A 19446-nucleotide genomic window follows, 5' to 3' on the forward strand; every position below is an offset into this window, starting at 1 on the left:
ATTGTTCCTCTGCCTGTTGATAATAAAGGTCCGGGGATCACGCGTGTAGGAGCAAACTGGTTGAATATATTGTTAAAGTCAAAGAAGACTCCCCCTTTCCTACCCTCGCCTTTTCTCCGTGGGTATCGTCCCGCGGGTACACCCGCACCCACCTTCAGCTCGCCTGGCACTGCCACGCATGCGCAGCAGGATTGGCGCAGGCTCAGTAGTGGAGAGTGGGGCAGGGCCGCCCTGGGGCAGGGCCGCCCCGCCCCTCCCTGCCTCTGTCGCCGCTGCCCTGCGGATACAGAAGGACCAGCTGATCTCCCTCGGCCGCTGTCTGTTTCCAGCTTTGGGCTCAGAGGCTTTGAGTGAATCTCGGAGTTCCCTTCTCAGCACCAACTCCAGCGTGTTCCACATCTCTCCGCGCGCTGACTGCCCCGCCTGCAGCACAAGGTGGTTTGTGTACGGTTACCATGGAGACGCTAGCCTGCCTGGCAAAGGCAGTGCGCGGGAGGGCAGGAGGGTGAGGTGAGGATGCTGGGGCGCTCGGCCCTAACCTGGACTGATGGAGGAGCGGGCTTTGCCCGGAGTGAGAGAGCCGCTGTGCGAGCGGGAGGTGAGGAGTCCCCCGCAGGTTCACCAGGGACCCCTCCTGCTGTTGTTTTGTCTTCTGTCTCCCGAGAGGGTCGAGTGGTGCTGCTGCATACTCTCAGGTCCGCACAAATGTCTCATTCTGTAATACTTAGCAGTCGCCTGGACTTAATAACAGGAGTTCAGTAACACCGTAACACCGGTTGAATGAGAAGAGAGTGGTAGACTAAGGGGTTTTGTCTAGGCAGGAGACGTAGCCAAGGTCACACAGAGCAAACGTGGACTTTTCTAGGTAATGGGTGTGTCCTCAAGAAAGTGGAACAATATTAATTACATCCTATGTGTACAGGATGCCTCTTGCGACCCATGCCACGAACACTACAGCATGTCCTTCCATCCCATCCCGACTTCAAATTCTTTTAACTTGGTATAAAAGCAAGTCACACCATTTGCATCCCATTTTGTGAATCTCTAAGGTTCTGACTCACAGTTGGTGTTGATTTGGTATATCTGACATTCAGTAAAGCCATTAGTAAAAGCTGTCTGTTTTTTATCAAGGGCAGTACTCTCTACTTGAAAATTTAAATTTATGATATACATAAAAACACTGAGCAAATGCCATTCTATTTTGGGGTTTCTCTTACTAGTGAATATTTTCACTCACAAGGAAGTTTTCCTGGCTCCTCTCTATCACATAGCCCCTGGACAGTAGTTCTTAACTTCTCCAAGGGCTAAACACTGTGATAAAGCATATCGGCCATCTCACGCGACACTAAAAACCACATTAAGAGGCAGTCACCGTGGTTTTTACAGACAAAGACACAAGTGTAGATGCTCAATACCCTGCCCAAGGTCACAGCGCTGTGGATCATCAGAGGACTTAAACACTTGCCCTGACATCTAAGTGCTTTTCTCACACCTGTTTGGATATGCGTGTTAACACCAAAGTAATTTCATCATGGAAAGGGTCCGGTGTGTTTGATTTGCTGGGGAAAGGGAGTGAACCCACCCACACTGATTTTGGCAATGTTGATAGGATATCGCCACGCTTAGCATGAAATATCTGGTTTAGGTGCTATTAGTAGCAAAAATAAAGATAGGGTTTTTATTCTTGTTTTATATGCATGAGTGTTTGCCTATATGTATGTATGTGCACTGTGTGCATGCAGTGCCCTCTGAAGCCAGGAGAGGGCATCAGATTCCCTGGAACTGGAATTGCTGCCGTGTAAGTTTTTATAATTTAGGTATAAATTTATGTAAACAATGACTTTGAATTTCTTTCACATCAATAAGAAATATTTTGTTTTTAAAAAATAACACACGGAAAAAAAAATAACACACGGGGCTGGTTAAGAGCACTGGTTGCTCTTTCTGAGGACCAGGGTTTGCTCACCAGCATCTATATGGTGGCTCACAACCACTTGTAAATGGAGTTCCAGGGAATTCAGTGTTCTCTTCTGGCTTCTGTGGGCACTGTGTGCATGGGTGTACTGGCATAATCACAGGTAAACTACCCATACACATTAAAACAATAGCAACAATCAGTTCCTATTTCGGTTTTCCTTCTGTAGATGGGATCCTTTTGGGATCCCATTGGATACCACAGACTGAAGACAGTGTGATGTGAGACAGAATTTAGCTTCCCTCTTCTCCCCTGGCTTCTTCTGAAAGGGCTTCTGGCCTCTCTCTGACCCCTGTAGGTCTGCCTACTCCATGTTGCCTTTGGTCTCTTCCTGTTTTCTCACGTACCTAATCCTTCTGTTCTCAGTGCCCATTGCTGTTCTCACTTTGAAGTCACTGCCACTCCTGAATCTCAGACTTCCATACAGGGCTCATTGACTGTAGCATTTGTCCAGTCCCGTTCTTTAGGGCAACTGGAAAGAGAGAAGGAGCTATATTTGAACTTACGTTGCCACAGAGCCTCACAAATCAGATGCCAGTGTGAACACCAATATACCTTTATCATCTACCACAGTGGATATCTCCGATTAAAGAAGCCTTGTAACCTTCATTCTGGGAGTTTTTATTTGAGGTGTGCATAGTCTTCAGTTATGCCACTCTGGAGGGTTGGAGTTCAGGGTCCCAGGGTTGGGAACAACCCCAGAGAATGTGCAGTTAGTTCTATCACTGGAAATACGTAAGACAGAGACAGTTAGGGACCCTATGGAGTCTGTATAAAGGCCACTAAACTCAGCCTAAAAGTGTGGGAAAGGCATGCCCAGGAAGGGTTCTTGAGGAAGTGATTCTCAGGTAGCATGGGAGGAGTAAGAACTGCCCAGTTTTCTCTTCTCCCTTTTCTCCTTCCTGCCCACCCTTGCCAAGTCACAAGTCACACCAACCTTCAAGTTCAGTCCAGGCATCAGCTTGTGCCTTGCTTCTCCCTGACATGTCGCTCTCCCTCTGATCCCCATCCAGGCTTCATCCTTGGAGCCCTGCTGGGCCGTGCACAGCCACACATGGTCCGGATGCTCTTTCTTGGCTTACTCACAGTTCTCTCCTCTGAGGCCACTGTCACCTGCTCAAAGTCAGCCCATTTCCCAGACCCTAGCTCAAGCGCTTCCTCCTCCATAAGCTGCTAGGTGCTCTCTCCTAATAGGAAACATTTCATTTCCTGTTGAGTAATTGCATGGCCATTTGTGTCAGTTTTCATTGTCCCCTCAATTTCTTCTTGATAATGAAATCAATTGGATACAAAAAAGGCTGGTACTTGGTACATACTGAGAAGGCTTCCCTTGTAGGGAAAACATCTCCAGTGTTTTTATACCAATAGGCAAGTATTGCAACCCCCAGCCTCCAGACATGGCCTCCCATCGAAGTCTAGAATAGCTTGACCAACAGTCCTGGGCATGTAGCATAGCTTTGCCTTCACTATTGCTTTGAGTTTATCTACCTCACAGGAGAGTCTCAGGATCTGGGAAGGCGATGTACTCAAGAGGACTTGGCCCATTGCTTAGTATTAAATACTTCCCTGACATTAGCGATCCAGCTGGCTTAGCAGAAAGGCAGAGTTTTATTGTTCTTTGTGCTCCCAGGGATCTAGGAGGAGGCCTTTACCTGTAGCAAACATACTGCCTTTGTTCAGTTGGTCACTCTAGTAGAACGAACCTGCTCCATTGCCAGAAAGGCTGTGCAAAATTAAGATTTCTGTAGTGTGATTATGTTATGGCCTGGCATGCCTTGTTGTAAAATAGATGTTCACACTCTTTGTAACTATTTTTCACATTGACTAAGCCCACTGATAATTTACAACTTAATAGATCACAACTTGTAACTCAACCACTGTAAAAAACCCAAAACGAAACATCATCTTTATCAAAAAGAAACATAACTGTCACCAGTTTTGCCATACTAGTGAACGTTTCTAAGTTTGATTTAGCTAATAATTTGTTAGCATTGATATAATAACCAGAGATAAATGGTACAGGTCGTATTATGGTATATCTGTCCACGGTGTGCGTGCAGTACCCAAGCAGGCCAGAAGATGGCTTTGGATAACTTGGGACAAGCATCTCAGACATTTGTGATACATCCTATGGGTGCTGGGACCCAAACACAGGTCTTCTGGAAGAGCCGCCAGTGCTCTTAACTGCTGAACAGCCCCCTCACACGTTTTTTTTTTAAAAAATCTTTTACCTACATTTATTTTCCCACAGATATTTGGTCAGTCTAATTACCTGTGGAAACAAATATTTTACAGAACTCTTAGAAAACCGCCTGAGCCAGGCGTTGGTGGCGCACGCCTTTAATCCCAGCACTCGGGAGGCAGAGGCAGGTGGATCTCTGTGAGTTTGGGTCTACAGAGCTAGTTCCAGGACAGGCTCCAAAGCCACAGAGAAACCCTGTCTCGAAAAAACCAAAAAAAAAAAAAAAAAAGAAGAAGAAGAAAGAAAGAAAACCGTCTGAGTTCTTGCTCCATTGCGCTGTGTACTTTTGGATGCTAACTGAAAACTAGCAGAGAGGAGTGTGGGTCAGGAACAAGATGCCTTTTTACTTCCCAGAGTTCTCTGTTGAGTCTGTATTCGTTTTGCCTGACTCCCTTTGGGCATTGCGGGACTCGCTAGTGCTATGCAAGGCCGAAAGCATAGACAACTTGACTTAGTGTCTAGAAAGAAGCCTTTTTATTGTATAGAAACTTCTAAATCACACGATTTCAAGTCACCGTAGCCTTTTCCTTCCTTTTGTGGTGGTGAGGGTCAGAATCGTGGCCTTCCATGGTCTAAGTGCACAATCCACCACTGTACCACACTCCAGGCTTTTCAAGGAGTCTTTCTAAATCCAGCCAACTGCCATGACCATGTCTGTTGTGAGGCTGAATTTATAGATCAAAACTATACATTAATATACATGAAATAAAGCAGTATGCAGGTGTATGTGCACCTAAGGCATTTTATATATTTTGAAACAAATCTCATTGGAAGTTATTGATAATCTAACCTCGTCAGAAGTGTTAGAAGATGTCTTAGGCCTGCCATAGTTTTTGGTAGTTTTGTTAATATATATACATACACATGCACACATGCATATACACACATAATTCTGGAGTCCTTGTTTAAACTCAAAATCCTGACTAGGAGAGCCTCCGGAGAACTGCTCAGACGGTGGCTGCCTCTTCAGTGAGGTGCCTGCTGCTGTGTATGTGCAGAATGACATTGTTTGTCTTTTCAGAAACTTGGGGGTGGAGCTGAGTAGAGCTAACAGAATGTTCCTATCTGTTGCTCTGCAAAAGCTCAACGAGAAGGGTCACACATAGCAAATTTCTCTGTCTAAGGAATCAGTTGCTTATGGAAACAGGATCTTTTCTGTCTCCTTGCACAGGTCACGAAACATTTTCTTTTTAGAAGCCAATCTGAGGTTGGATGCTGAGGCCTGAATAATGGATAGGCCTCTGTCTCTGAAACACATTTGTATAAGGTTGTTTTTTTTTTATTTTTTAGGATGAAAAGTTTTGCTAAAATAATATGTTGATACCATATATTACTTAGAATATGTTTTTAAAAATCTGGACCATTGTTAGGTTAGGCTGGACTCTGTATGTAACATTGGACCTTTATCGAGGTAGGCTGGTCTCTATGGACCATATTGGACCATTGTCGAGTTACATTGGTCTCTGTGGGCACACTGGACCATTGTTGGGTTAGGGTGGTCTCTGTGGGTCACACTGTATCATTGTTGGGTTATGTAGGTCTCTATGGGCCATGTTGTACCATTGTTAGGTTGGGTTGGTCTCTGTGGGCCACATTGGAACATTGTTGTGCTAGGTTGGTCTCTGTGGGCCACAATGGGCCATTGTTGGGTTAGGCTGATCACTGTTGGTCACATTGCCCTTTGAGAAGAATCCACTGTCTCATGGCCCTGCTGCATGGCTGTAAGTATTTGATAGGCTGGGAAAAGAATACTAGATATTAATGTTTGGTATTTATCCACCATGGACAATATCTTAACTGAAGATGATGTGAATTAATTCATTAGGAAAAAAATTAGACAGTATGGGAATGAGCCATTCTTGAGGGTTTGTTGGGAAAACAAATGCTGTTTGGAAGGATGCCCCCAGGCTCCAGTTTAACCTATATAAGCCCTTTGTGTGGGGGTGGTAGGGAAGGGGACAAAAACTTAATTAAAACTTAATAGAATTCTCAAAGCTTTCAGGTAGGTTTATGGATATGAGATGAAGTCTGGGGCTGGGGCTGGGGTTGGCCTGGGGTGGGGAATGGACAAGGTTGGGGCAGGCCTGGGACAGGGTCCAGTCTCAGTAGAGGAACATTTGCCTGGCAGCAGTAGGCCCTGGCTTCTTTGGCTCTTTCGTGTGTGTGTGTGTGTGTGTGTGCGCGCGCACATGTACACACGCTACATGCATAGATGCATATGCGTGTGCAGATACACTTACATGTGGGGCATGTGTGAACCAGGGAGTTGACATGAAAATATCAATCATTTCTGCACCCTCCTTTTTGAGATCGGGTCTCTCACTGAGCCTAGAGGCTGCTGTTTGGGGGAGTCTGGCTGGCTGGAGAGCTTAGGTTGGCTGGCCTCTGCCTTCCAGTGCGCTGGAGCAACAGGCGCAGCTGCATTCCCAGCTTTTTAAGTCGGTCCTGGGGATCTGAACTTGGTTCCCCCTGCTTGCTCAGCCAGCACGTAATTCACCGACACCTCCCCAGGCCCTGTTCGTGTTTATTTTCAGGCATGTATAGAGGAATAGCTTAGTATACGGATGGGTGCCTTTCTGTCTAAAGTACCAGGTTAAGGAAATAACGCGTGTTTCTTGTATCATATATCAGCAGGGCATGTGTCTGAAGACCGTTTTCATTTGAAAGGAAAGATGTTGTCATCCAGTGATCAGAAGTTAGAGAAGCTGGATCCCTTTCATCGACCTTTGATGTCCAGGCAGAAGACCAGCGCGGAAATCATAAGTGAAGCGCGGAATGCCTTAAGAGCAGTTAGAACCCAAAGGCCCTTCACACCCCGGGAAGACCAGAGGAAGCTGTTTGGGCCTGCCTCATCCAGGACCCCAGAAAACAGACCTCCCTCCTCCTTCAGGTGCTGATGCTTGGCTTTGGTGGGCACACAAATATTTAGGCCACCAGATTAGTTCTCTCTATCCTTCTCCCCCTTAACGCCTGCCAGTCCTTGATCATCTTGCTGTCTCTAAAGTCCTATGTTCCCCAGGACATCATATAGCAGGCATCATGCCCATGAGAGCCCTTTCTAATTGGCTGCTCTCACTGAGGAATTCGAATGTATTCTTCCTCAATGGTCTTTCATGGCTCGGAAGCTCATTTCTCTTTAGCACCCAATAAAGTTGCATCATCTGATTGCACCATAGTCACGCCCTTGAGTTTCTTCCTTGAGTTTCTGTTCCCACATTCCATGTCCATCAATGCTCTAACTCCCAACGTGCATGCTTTTGGGGAGGTACAAGTTCGCAGATTCTTTGGGTTGCCAAGGACCCCACGGCAGGGGCAGATGGTGAGAATATGTTTGGTCTTATAAGAAAGCACCAACCCGCCTTCCACAGCGGCTCTCCACTGTGCGCTTCCACAAGCGTTAAGTGAGCATTGCCAGTCTGCTGCCTTCCCCGCTACCTGGACCCTGACTCCTCGGGAGGTGATTTGCATCTTTTCCCGGTGACGTGATGCAGAGCATCTTTTCATGCGCTTGCTCGCCATCTGTGTGTCTTCTTTGGCCAGGCATCTGTTTAAGCCCAGTTTCTAAATTGGGTTGTTTGTGTTCTTGTTGAGATTTAAGCATTCTTTGAGTAGCCTGGATAGCAATCTCTTATGTTATCCATCTTTTGCAAGTCTTTTTTCCCACCAGACTTGGGCTTCTTACGCTCTTAAGTGCCTTCTGTGAGCAGATGTTTTTAATTTTAGCATAGTTTGGCCGATCAGCTTTCCGTCCTGGGGCATGACGTCACTGCTGCATAGAAAAGTCATCACCTGACCCAAGTTTAGCCTGACTCTCTTCTGTGCTATCTTGTAGAGATTTTATCGTTTTGAGCCTTATATTTGGCTCTCAAATTGAGTTTGAGCTCATTTCTGAGGTGGTTGTGAAGTCGTGCGTGCGTGTGTATGTGTGTGTGTGTGTTGGAACGATTATCTCTCTGCACTGCACGAAGTCACTAACTTACAATGATTCAATGTATAAAGTTCCATTTTATGACATGGAAGTGCTGGGTACTCAGGAGAAACTAGACTTTGTCTTTTGATATTCTCCTGGGCTCGCCAGTGCAGCGGGATGCACTCTTACAGTGCTGGGCAACAGTAGCAAGCTGCAGCTTCAGATGGGTCACCAGGTCCTGAGAGTAAACAACTCAGTCTGTAGTGTGCTGCGCTGCCTTGATTCGCTCTGATATCCGTAGGTTAGATGAGCTAAGTATATCTGACTTAACAAAATTTTCAACTTAGGAGGTTTATAGGTCTCTCACTCCTCTCAAACCAGGGAGTACCTGCAGCCTTTGCTCCGCCGATGGCCACCCATTTAGCCATATGCTTGCAGGTCTGTTTCTGATGATGCTTCTAACAACGCCCTGTTGCTGGCTTATGGTGTGCTTTGAAGCCCAACAGTGTCCCTTCTACCTTCGCTCACTATTACTGTTACTATTGATTATTCTGGGTCTTTTACCTCTGCATAAACACTTCCGGTTCAATTTGTTGATACAAAATAACAACTGGGACTTTAAGATTGCATTGATTCTGTGTGTAAGTTGAAAGTTGGAAGCAACACTTTAAAAACTTCATTATAAATAATGTTGCAAAAAAGGTAACAATGCAACAATATTATGTGTTCTGTGGGCAAGAATGGTCTGCCTTTCCAGCAAGTTGGTGCTCCTTTAGTTACTTTCATTGAGTTTCCTCACAGACAATGTATGCTTCTCTAGGTTTAGAATCAAGCACCACTTGTATTGCATTTTCATCTCGGTTGCCACCTGTCTATCCATGTAGGGAAACTGACTGTATTAATCTTGTATGCTGCCACCCTTTATTCCAGGGAGGCCGGATCTTGTCAGTTCTTGCAGAGAAGATAATGCTTTCAGCAAACAAAGTTTTGTTTTTTTTTTTTGTTTTGTTTTTTGGTTTCTTCATTCCCGATCTATCTGCCATCTATTTCCTTTTCCTGCCTTTCTGAAGTAACTGTGACTTCTGGACATTGTTGAAAAGCAGCTGTGAATGGGAATGTTTGTGGATACTCCTTATCAAGGTAGAAAATTCCCCTTCTTTTCTAGGTGTGGTTATGTGTGTGTGTTTAATGATAGAATCAGAGGATTTTTCTTCAACTTTTTAATATGATAGATTATATTTATCGATTTTTCAAGACAATTTTTTTGAGTTTGATTTTTGACCAAGATTCCTAAAGATAATTTTAGACACCGAGTAAAGAAACTTACTTTGAAATGAAATAGTTAATAGTGACTGTCATATAAAGTTTATAAAGTTATAACAAAAAGGCTTTAAAGTATATATATTTCTATTATTATTATTATTATTATTATTATTATTATTATTTGGACAAAGCATGAGGTGACCCTGCTGACCTATAACTTGCTGTGTAGTCAAGAGTGATTTTGAACTAATGATCCTCCTGCCTCAACCTTCTGAGCACTGGGATTACAAGTGTCTCCATACATTCAGTTTTAGGCAGTGCTGGAACTGAACCCAAGGATTTGGCAGGCCAAACAAGCAGTCTATATACTGAGCACTGAGTACACTGAGCACTATACATGCTGAGCACTATACATGCTGAGCACTCTACACGCTGAGCACTATACACGCTGAGCACTCTGCGCTGAGCACTCTACGCATTGAGCACTCTGTACACTGAGCACTCTGCACACTGAGCACTCTACACCCTGAGCACTCTACACACTGAGCACTCTACACACTGAGCACTCTACACACTGAGCACTCTGCACACTGAGCACTCTACACACTGAGCACTCTACACACTGAGCACTCTACACACTGAGCACTCTACACCCTGAGCACTCTACACACTGAGCACTCTACACGCTGAGCACTATACACGCTGAGCACTCTGCGCTGAGCACTCTACGCGTTGAGCACTCTGTACACTGAGCACTCTGCACACTGAGCACTCTACACCCTGAGCACTCTACACACTGAGCACTCTACACACTGAGCACTCTACACACTGAGCACTCTGCACACTGAGCACTCTACACACTGAGCACTCTACACACTGAGCACTCTGCACACTGAGCACTCTACACACTGAGCACTCTACACCCTGAGCACTCTACACACTGAGCACTCTACACACTGAGCACTCTACACACTGAGCACTCTACACACTGAGCACTCTACACCCTGAGCACTCTACACACTGAGCACTCTACACACTGAGCACTCTACACCCTGAGCACTCTACACCCTGAGCACTCTACACACTGAGCACTCTATACACTGAGCACTCTGCACACTGAGCACTCTACACACTGAGCACTCTACACACTGAGCACTCTACACACTGAGCACTCTGCACACTGAGCACTCTACACCCTGAGCACTCTACACCCTGAGCACTCTACACACTGAGCACTCTACACACTGAGCACTCTACACCCTGAGCACTCTGCACACTGAGCACTCTACACACTGAGCACTCTACACACTGAGCACTCTACACCCTGAGCACTCTACACACTGAGCACTCTACACACTGAGCACTCTGCACACTGAGCACTCTGCACACTGAGCACTCTACACACTGAGCACTCTACACCCTGAGCACTCTACACACTGAGCACTCTGCACACTGAGCACTCTGCACACTGAGCACTCTACACACTGAGCACTCTACACACTGAGCACTCTACACACTGAGCACTCCGCACACTGAGCACTCTGCACACTGAGCACTCCACACACTGAGCACTCCGCACGCTGAGCACTCTACACGCTGAGCACTCTACACACTGAGCACTCTACACACTGAGCACTCTGCACACTGAGCACTCTACACACTGAGCACTCTACACACTGAGCACTCTGCACACTGAGCACTCTACACACTGAGCACTCTGCACACTGAGCACTCTACACACTGAGCACTCTACACACTGAGCACTCTGCACACTGAGCACTCTACACACTGAGCACTCTACACACTGAGCACTCTGCACACTGAGCACTCTACACACTGAGCACTCTGCACACTGAGCACTCTACACACTGAGCACTCTACACACTGAGCACTCTGCACACTGAGCACTCTACACACTGAGCACTCTACACGCTGAGCACTCTACACGCTGAGCACTCTACACGCTGAGCACTCTACACACTGAGCACTCTATAGAGTTGCATTCCTGTTGTTTGTATATTTTGATTTTTCATGTAAGACCATGTCTTATCATTACCTCAGGCTAGACTTGTGCTCATTATCCTGCTTCCGTGTTCTGAGTACTGGGTTACACACAGGTGCCACCACGTCTGGCTCATTATTCAGTGGTTTAAGTCTTCCTAAAAGTAGTAGGAAAGTGGTTAACAGTTTTGAGTGTTAGAACCCGCTTAAACTGCCTTTTCTCAACGCACCTGCATTGTTTTCTGGCTAAGAGTGCACTAGCGTAGACTGGAAGCAGACGTCCTTCACATACTAACCCTCTGCACCATCTCTTCTGTAGCCTTCATGCCTCCAGCTTTGAGTTAGCGGATTCCAGGCCTATCTCTGGCACCCGTCTCAGTCCCCTCGAGCTGGTGAGTACCTTCTGTCACCACCGCCGTTAGGACATGAACTTGGCCGCAAATACTAGGAGTCAGCACTTGTGTCCCTAAGGATATTATCATGTAGACCCAAGTGTACTAAGAATTTAATGTGACTGCCGATGCCTTTACATTTTTAAATATAATGCTTAATATCTAATGAAATGCCCCTGTAGCGTACCTGTAATTTTGTAGTAAAGAAGAACTAAAGTCATTTGCTAGACAATATTTCATATTTTTGTTGTTTAAAAAGTTGTTATTTTATCTTAATAATTATCTATAACAAAATTGTATATTTATATTTTAAATATATATGTACTTTATATAGCCATACATGCATGTGTGGGTACTTTAAAAATGTAAATTATACATATAAATGTATATATATATATTAAGAAAGGGAGAGAGAGAGAGATGGAGACCAAAAAACCAAACAGAAGTCACTAAAAATAGTGTCTTTTTATTCCCCTATTCTTCATTGTCCTTGGCCCCGCGGGTTTCTTATGGCGCTTCCTAGACGGCTTCGTCAGCTGCTCTTAGGGAGAACTTCCCAAGAAGACCCAAGTGGTTTGTGCTTCTGCCACCATTCACCAGATGCACCCCCTCTTCCTGCCCTACTACTGTTCTCACACAGATGCACTGTGGGTTTGCTTAGTCCAGCTTTCTACCCATTCACAGCTGACCCTTGAGTCAATAAGGGCTCATAAGCTGACCTTGAGCTAATAGTCAATAAGTTAACTGATGATACCCGCTTCATCTCGCCTGTATCAGTTTGTGCTTCCTTCTTGATATCAGCTACCTTGTGTCTTTAGTTTTGGATTCGTTCTATTTCAACCTCAAACTGCCCCCCACTCATCCAAATCATCTTTTTGTGTTTGGGGACATGGGCATCATATCAAGTCATCTCACTGGGAGAGCTCTCCAGATGTGCTGTCTCCTGCCTCGCTCTGGATACCTGGTCCTGCTATCCAGATGTACTGTCTCCTCCCTCGCTCTAGGTGCCTGGCCCTGCTCTCCTTCACCATCATCCTGGGAGGCACCTCCTCCTTCTGCAGGAGCTCTCCTGTCTCCTGCATCCCTTCTCTGTGGTGTGGGCCGTGCTCTGGGCCGAGCATTTTTCCCATAAAAAGGGTGTGTGGGGAGTAAATGACACGACACTCGATTCCTGGTTTTCTTTTTTGAAAATGGGTAGGATTTTCCTCCTTGTCCCCGGTTTTTCTGATTTGCTTTTTATTGCTATGCTAAAGCCCTGCTTAGGGAAGAAAGGGTTAATTTAGCTTATAAGTTATGTCATCAGAGGAAGCCAAGGCAGGAACCTGGAAGCAGGAACTGAAGCAGAGAGCCTGAGGAATGACGCTCGCCAGCCTGCTTGTTCTCTATGGCCTCGTCCACCTCTCTCTTCTCTCTCTCTCTCTCTCTCTCTCTCTCTCTCTCTCTCTCTCTCTCTCTCTCTCTCTCTCCTCTCTCCTCTCTCCTCTCTCTCTCTCTCTCTCTCTCTCTCTCTCTCTCTCTCTCTCTCTCTCTCTCTCTGCCTGTTGTGGGCAGGCTTGTGGTTATCTCTGTCCACCCAAAGTGCTCTGGGGTGAATCCGTAGCTGTGCTCTGTGTGCCCGGGCCTCATGCTGCTGCGTGCTGGTAGTTTATAACCCACTTACTGGGTTCATTTCTGTTTTCCTATATTTAATTTCCAAAAGCTCACTTCCCACAACCTTTAATTTGTATTTTTAGGTAGTATTCTGTTGTTTCATGGGTGTAGAACTTTAGATATAATTTGGTGGTTTTCAACTGGGCTCTCCCTGTATAGCCCCTGCAGAAAGTCTAGTTTGTTTTGGTCTCTGGCTTTCATGTTAGAGACCCTTCTGGGACCTGGTACTGGGTTTTGGCATATGGCTAGAATTGGGTCTACGGGTGGTATTAGCCAACCCTGCCACTAAGGCAGTCTGGCTGGGTCATGTTGTTGATTAGGGCCCAGCTCTTCACCAGGCTCTGTTTGAGATGGCAAAGTCTGGTTGTTGACGCTCAGAAGCCAGCGGAGAAAGAAGGTAGGGACTCTCAGCATTTAGTATATCGATACTCAGTTAATAGTCATGCCATTGGGGCGTGGCAGTCCAGTCCTGGAATCCCAGGGTTTGGGAGGTAAAAGCAGGAGATTTCTAAGTTCATACCAGCACATACATAACACACTGGAGATTAGACTGTTCAACATAGACAGTGCTTCAAAAACACATAAATAAAAAAGGAAAACTCAGTTTATAGTAAGTTCCTGATACTTATCAATCAGGGCCTATTTTAGAGGACCCTTACTTACTGACCCAGTTGGAGAGGCCAAGTTTAATCCTCTCTAGTCAGTAAGCCTGCCTCCTGAATGCTTGACAGCATTGGCAGGGCAGGGAGAGGGTGTTACAGAAAACCTCAACCAATTTCGTCTTTCAGGCACCTTTCCCATAGACCTCTGCCAGCGTCTTAGACTTTCATAGAGATGGGGCCTTGGTCAAATTGCTTCTCAGTTTCTATCACTCTGTGTGTGTGTGTGTGTGTGTGTGTGTGTGTGTGCGCGCGCGCATGTGTGCATGCGTGTCTGCTTGTGGGTGTATTTGTGTTGATGGACTGTTAGAAAGGAAGGTGCAGCCATTGTGATGCTTCATCCGTAGAGATGCGTGTGGGTGCGCATCTGGTGAGAATCCTAGGCAGTCTCCTTTCTGTGAACTGACACCACAGCTCAGAAAACACATCATTCCTCCACTGTATCACCAGCCTGTCTCCAAATGGCCCCAGTTGTCTCCAAATATTTTTTAAATACAAATTGGAATATCCGTGAGGAAGATCATAGTTTCCTTATGTTGCAGAGGATAAAATAGGATCTCAGAAATTATTTGCCAGCTGCTGTTGACATATGACTCTGATGCCTGCAGTCTTGGAAGGCAGTTGGACATATTACCGCTGACTTGGAGAAGTCACTCAATTGGGGTACGCTTGCTCCTAAATGTCTCTTGAACATGGTACTTTTTACACGGGCACCATCGCAGGGCTCCAGGATGAAGAGACTAGATGAGATTGGTTCTGTCTCTGCTCTGGGTCTGTGAAACCCATTTCTCTCTTTCAGAATGCTTGAGTATGATGTTCAAAGGAAAAATAGTCTAAGAAATTTTATATGAAGGCTGTTTTCAGCTTAAATGGTAATGAAAATTTGAAGTTGCCAGTCAGAACATCCTGAAATGACCTTGTGCTCCCTGCCCTCCGCCTCCTTTCTCTGCGTCACTGCACCTTTTCAAAAGAACATTTGCCTGTAGTAACCACTCCGGTGACAAGGACAGGAGTACATTGAAAAATCAGAGTGGCAGGCGACAGCATGGGGAGGAAGAAACTCCTGGCGAGAGGGGGAGGAGGAAGGGGAGCACCCCATAGCTAAGGAGCATCTTTGCTGAAAGTATCTGGAAAGAATGAAACAACCCCCTTCTGGGTTTGGAGAGTTTCTCAAACGCTCTGCCGTTTAATGCTTCATTAAAAATACCTAGCAGTCGGTGAGGAGAGACCCGAGAAGCCTGCTGCTTGAGCTCCTACACTGACCACATCACCAAAGCTCTTAAACTCTCTATTTCTTCTCTCCTGGCTGGCCTATGCCCCCACCATACCCTCCAGAAAGCCAGGGGATGCTCAGAATTGAAACAGCCCGGGCTCTGGGAATGACCTAAGCCGGCATTGTTGGGCCGGGGTGCCCAGGCTTTGGCACTGACCTGACTGGCTCGGGAGGGTTCCCGACAGCACCTGTAATCTTCTAGGACAGGGAAAACACTATAATTTGTTGCAGCTTCCATTAATGGTCACACCTGCCTGCTGTGTTGAAACCTGGCTCCATCTTTCTCCTGGCTCAGCAGCTCCCTGCTTCTGCAGCAGCTCTGGGGAAACTGGGGGGAATTTCTTCCTCTTCTTATTCTTCTCCAGTCAATGGCTTTCCGGTTTGCACACACAGAAGTAACTGCTCGTTCAGTGGATTGAACAAAGCCAGTGGAGGCATGATCGTATGAAAAACGGTGCCCCTGACATCATCACCATTGTAGCCAGTGTCCTTCTACCTCCTAAACGTACAAAGCCCAGTCATTTCAGCTTTAAGTATTCTTAATCAGCTTTGTATTGACACAGAGAAAAGGCAGACATCGTGGAAGCGCAGCTAATACACTTTACACTAATTAGCCCTCAGCAGCCAGACATCTAAAGGATGGAGCAGACACTACTAACACCATCAAAGGCAGTGCATGGTCAGGAACCCCAGCCACTGCCCTCACCCCCGGGGCAGCACCATGCTGACTCCTACCAGCATAGATGACTTTGTCTTCAGTATTTGACAAGAACCAAGGTGCATGTGTTGGGCAAGCGAAACAAAACTTAAGTGTATTTAAAAAGACAGGACTCCAGTGTGCCCTGGGAAAGAGACAATCCAGGACAGGGAACGTGCAGTGGGTATGTCACACAGTCTTTCTCTTTCACCACTTCTGAAATGCACAGTAACGTTATAGTCACGGTCACAGTGTGTCGAGTGACAAGAGAGTCCCAGGAACCTGTGGGGAAAGTTACAGGGGTGAACATGCACACAAGGCCATCACATCTCAAAGAAGATGGGGACTTAGAGAAAGAATGGCTTTCTAATTGTCAAAGGTCTTGTAGTGTGTATGCATACGTGTGTGTGTGAGTGTTTGTGTTCATGCCTTACAAGTTCCATCATAAAAAACTTTCTGAAGTGGGATCTCACCGACCTCTTTCCTGTCTTCATGTAAGGGAGGGCAGACCCTGCCTTCTGTCTGGGGATCTGAGAAGTCAGGGCAGAAGTTGGTCTGGAAGATGAGGCTAGGGTGAGTAATGGCCAGCCAGAACCCTTAGACGCTCTGCTGACTGTGTCTCCTATAGCTCTTGGGTTGTTCAGGGGAACTAGTTTGTGAGCCCTCATTCAGAGGACTGAATCATCCAGAGCTGTTTTAGTTAGGGTTTCTGTTCCTGTGAAGATACTCCATGACCACAGTAAGTCTTATAAAGGAAAACATTTAACTGGGGCTGGCTTACAGTTCAGATGTTTAGCCCATTATCATCATGGTGGACGGACAAGGTGTCCTGAAGGCAGACGTGGTGCTGAGAAGGAGCTGAGAGTTCTACGTCTTGCACAGGCAACAGGAAGTAGAACTGAGATACTGGGTGTGGCGTGAGCATATGTGAGACCTCAAAGCCCTCCTCCACAATGACACAAGGCCATGCCCGGTTTGAGCCTCAAGGGTTAGGCAGTTATCAGTTGCCATTGCAAAATCTCCAAGCAACACAGCTAAAGAGAGAGTTCTTTCAGCGCACAGTTTCTGAGTTCTCAGTCCACAGTCACTTGGCTTTATTGCGTCTGGGCCAGGCTAAAGCTGAACATCCCGACGGGAGGTACATGGCAGAGGAATGAACTCTCTTCATTGCCAACAAGAGACTGAGAAAGAGCCCACCTGTGCTAGCCTGAGCCCCTGGCCTGTGGGGTGGTGCCTCCCACATTCAGGACAGGTTTTCCAGTCTCACAGGCACAGCCAGGAGGTCGCCCTGTTCAGTGCTTTTCAGTCCAGTGAAGTCAGCAGGCAGGTTGACCACGCCTCCAGAAGGTGTCAGGGTCTTTTGAGACAAAAAGACTGCATACTGACCTTCAGCACCGAATTATGCCTGCATCTTTTGTCTTTCCTGTTTATACATGGAGTGTTCATTTCCTGAATTCATCTCTTTACTCTCTCATACCACCAGCTTCCTGCACAAGTCACATGCTTAGTATTATTTTGCAATGGACTGGCGATACTAAAACGTAAAGGGGCAGCGCTTTACACGGGTCAGCCCTATCAGTGTGGAAGAATGAGTGAGAGGCCGAGTCTTTGCTCAGGCTAGACCTTGACTTGGCTTTGGAGAACGATTAAGAGCAAATGGGAGCTAGTGCGGTACTAGGCAGGAGCAGCGCACAAGGAAGGGAGTAGCCTTACTGAGCCCTTAACTCCTGTTCGGGAGCTAAGGGTTTGTGTGTAGGGTAGGCTCCTGCTGAGTCACAGCTGAACAAACTCAGAGGTAATGGCCTCCCAGGTCACAAAGCCAGGGAAGACACCCTGTTCCCCGACTGGCCTTGTCCACCATGCTGAATATCTTATTTACCCTTCTCCCTGCCTTTAAAATAGTTCCTTTTCTGAAATTATTTGACTGATTTTTACTTTGCTATGGTTTGTAAACCAATTCTGGATGCAAAGGGACAAGAGGAAATAGGAAACATTTTAACGAATATCATCATTTTGATTTTTTTTTGTTTTTTATTTGTTTTGTTTCATTTGGTTGCTTTTCAATACAGGGTTTCTCTGTGTAGCCCTGACTGTCCTGGAAATCACTCTGTAGATCAGGCTGGTCTCAAACTCACAGAGATCTACCTGCCTTTGCCTCCTGAGTGCTGGGATTAAAGGCGTGTGCTACCACTGCCCAGCTTCATGTTGAAATACATTCTTAGCAGAACTCATACTATGAGTTCCTATGCTCTGTATGAGTATTTGCGATGATTGTGACCTCAACCATCCTCACCCCCAAATTATCTGATAAGGATTTCCCACTGGGTTTTTAAAAGATTTGCTGATTAACTTCTTGGGTAGAAGTTTTTCTTTCATGTCTTGCAGAAGTGACTGAGCGCTCTCCCTCCAGTGTGTCTGGCTGTTGTTTAGAGGCCCTTGCTGCTGCATGGCTGTTCTTCCTAGGCAGATAACATTGGAAGCAGGGTCAACAGGGCAACCAGACCACACCGACACTGGGAGCTTCCTGCTTTAGATGGAAACCACAGACCTGTGGGAGTTTGCCCGCAGGGAGCTGTGACTGTCAGAGCTTGATAAAAACATATCTTAAAGATATTTAAAAAGAGGTAGAGCGGGGGGGGGGGATGCATGCCTGTAAGCCCAGCACTTGGCCCATGGAGCAGAAGGAGAATTTGTGAAATGCTGTCTCGAAAAAAAAATAATAGGGCACAGAAGAGCTGGGAAGATGGGCAGATGGATAGAACGCTGCTGCATGAGTGTGAAGATGCGTGTCCTGATCTCTAGCCCCATGTACAACCAGGCTTGCTATCCCCTGCTGTAGCCCCAGCTCTGTGGGGCAGAGATAGGCAGATCTCCAGGGCTTGCTCAACAGCCAGCCTAGCCAAATTGAGCTCCAGTGTCAGTAAGAGTCCCTGTCTCAAAAAAATAATGTGAAAAACTGAGTGAGTGTAGGCAGAAGTTTCTGTCCCACCCAGCCCCATTGCCATACAGCCCCAAAGAAACACACAGAGGCATATATTAATGATAAATTGTTTAGCCTGTTAGCTCAGGCTTATTACTAACTAGTTCTTACTACTTAAATTCACCCATAATTCTTGTCTATGTATGTCTAGACACATGGCTTGGTGCCTTGTCTCAGTAAGGCATTCGCATCTTGCTTCCTCTGTATCTAGCTTGTGACTATATCTGGCTTGTGACTCTGTCTTGCCTCTTCCCAGAATTCTCTTAGTCTTAATCCCTGTCTATACTTCCTGCCTGGCTACTGGCCAATCAGCGTTTTATTAAACTAATATGAGTGACAAATCTTTACAGTGTACGAGAGCATTATCCCTCAGCAACTGAGGAAGACACCTTGAGCTCGACCTC

General features: G+C 46.2%; 1 protein-coding gene across 5 annotated transcripts in view; it reads left to right on the plus strand.

Moving 5' to 3' along the window:
• The first annotated feature begins 265 nt into the window (after positions 1-265).
• Positions 266-19446, plus strand: part of Armc2 (armadillo repeat containing 2) — a 114822-nt gene continuing 95641 nt past the window's right edge. Inside the window, exons 1-3 of one of the 5 annotated variants that reach the window (XM_075944717.1) lie at positions 266-510; positions 6849-7107; positions 11711-11783. In XM_075944717.1, coding sequence (XP_075800832.1) covers positions 6890-7107; positions 11711-11783 — 291 coding nt within the window. In that variant the 5' untranslated portion in view covers positions 266-510; positions 6849-6889. Of the gene's footprint in view, positions 599-6848; positions 7108-11710; positions 11784-19446 lie in introns of all 5 variants that reach the window. The other 4 variants (XM_075944709.1, XM_075944705.1, XM_075944727.1 and 1 more) reach the window with 4 other exon arrangements.

This window comes from Microtus pennsylvanicus, chromosome 1, assembly GCF_037038515.1.
Source record: "Microtus pennsylvanicus isolate mMicPen1 chromosome 1, mMicPen1.hap1, whole genome shotgun sequence".
Classification (NCBI taxonomy): Eukaryota; Metazoa; Chordata; class Mammalia; order Rodentia; family Cricetidae; genus Microtus; species Microtus pennsylvanicus.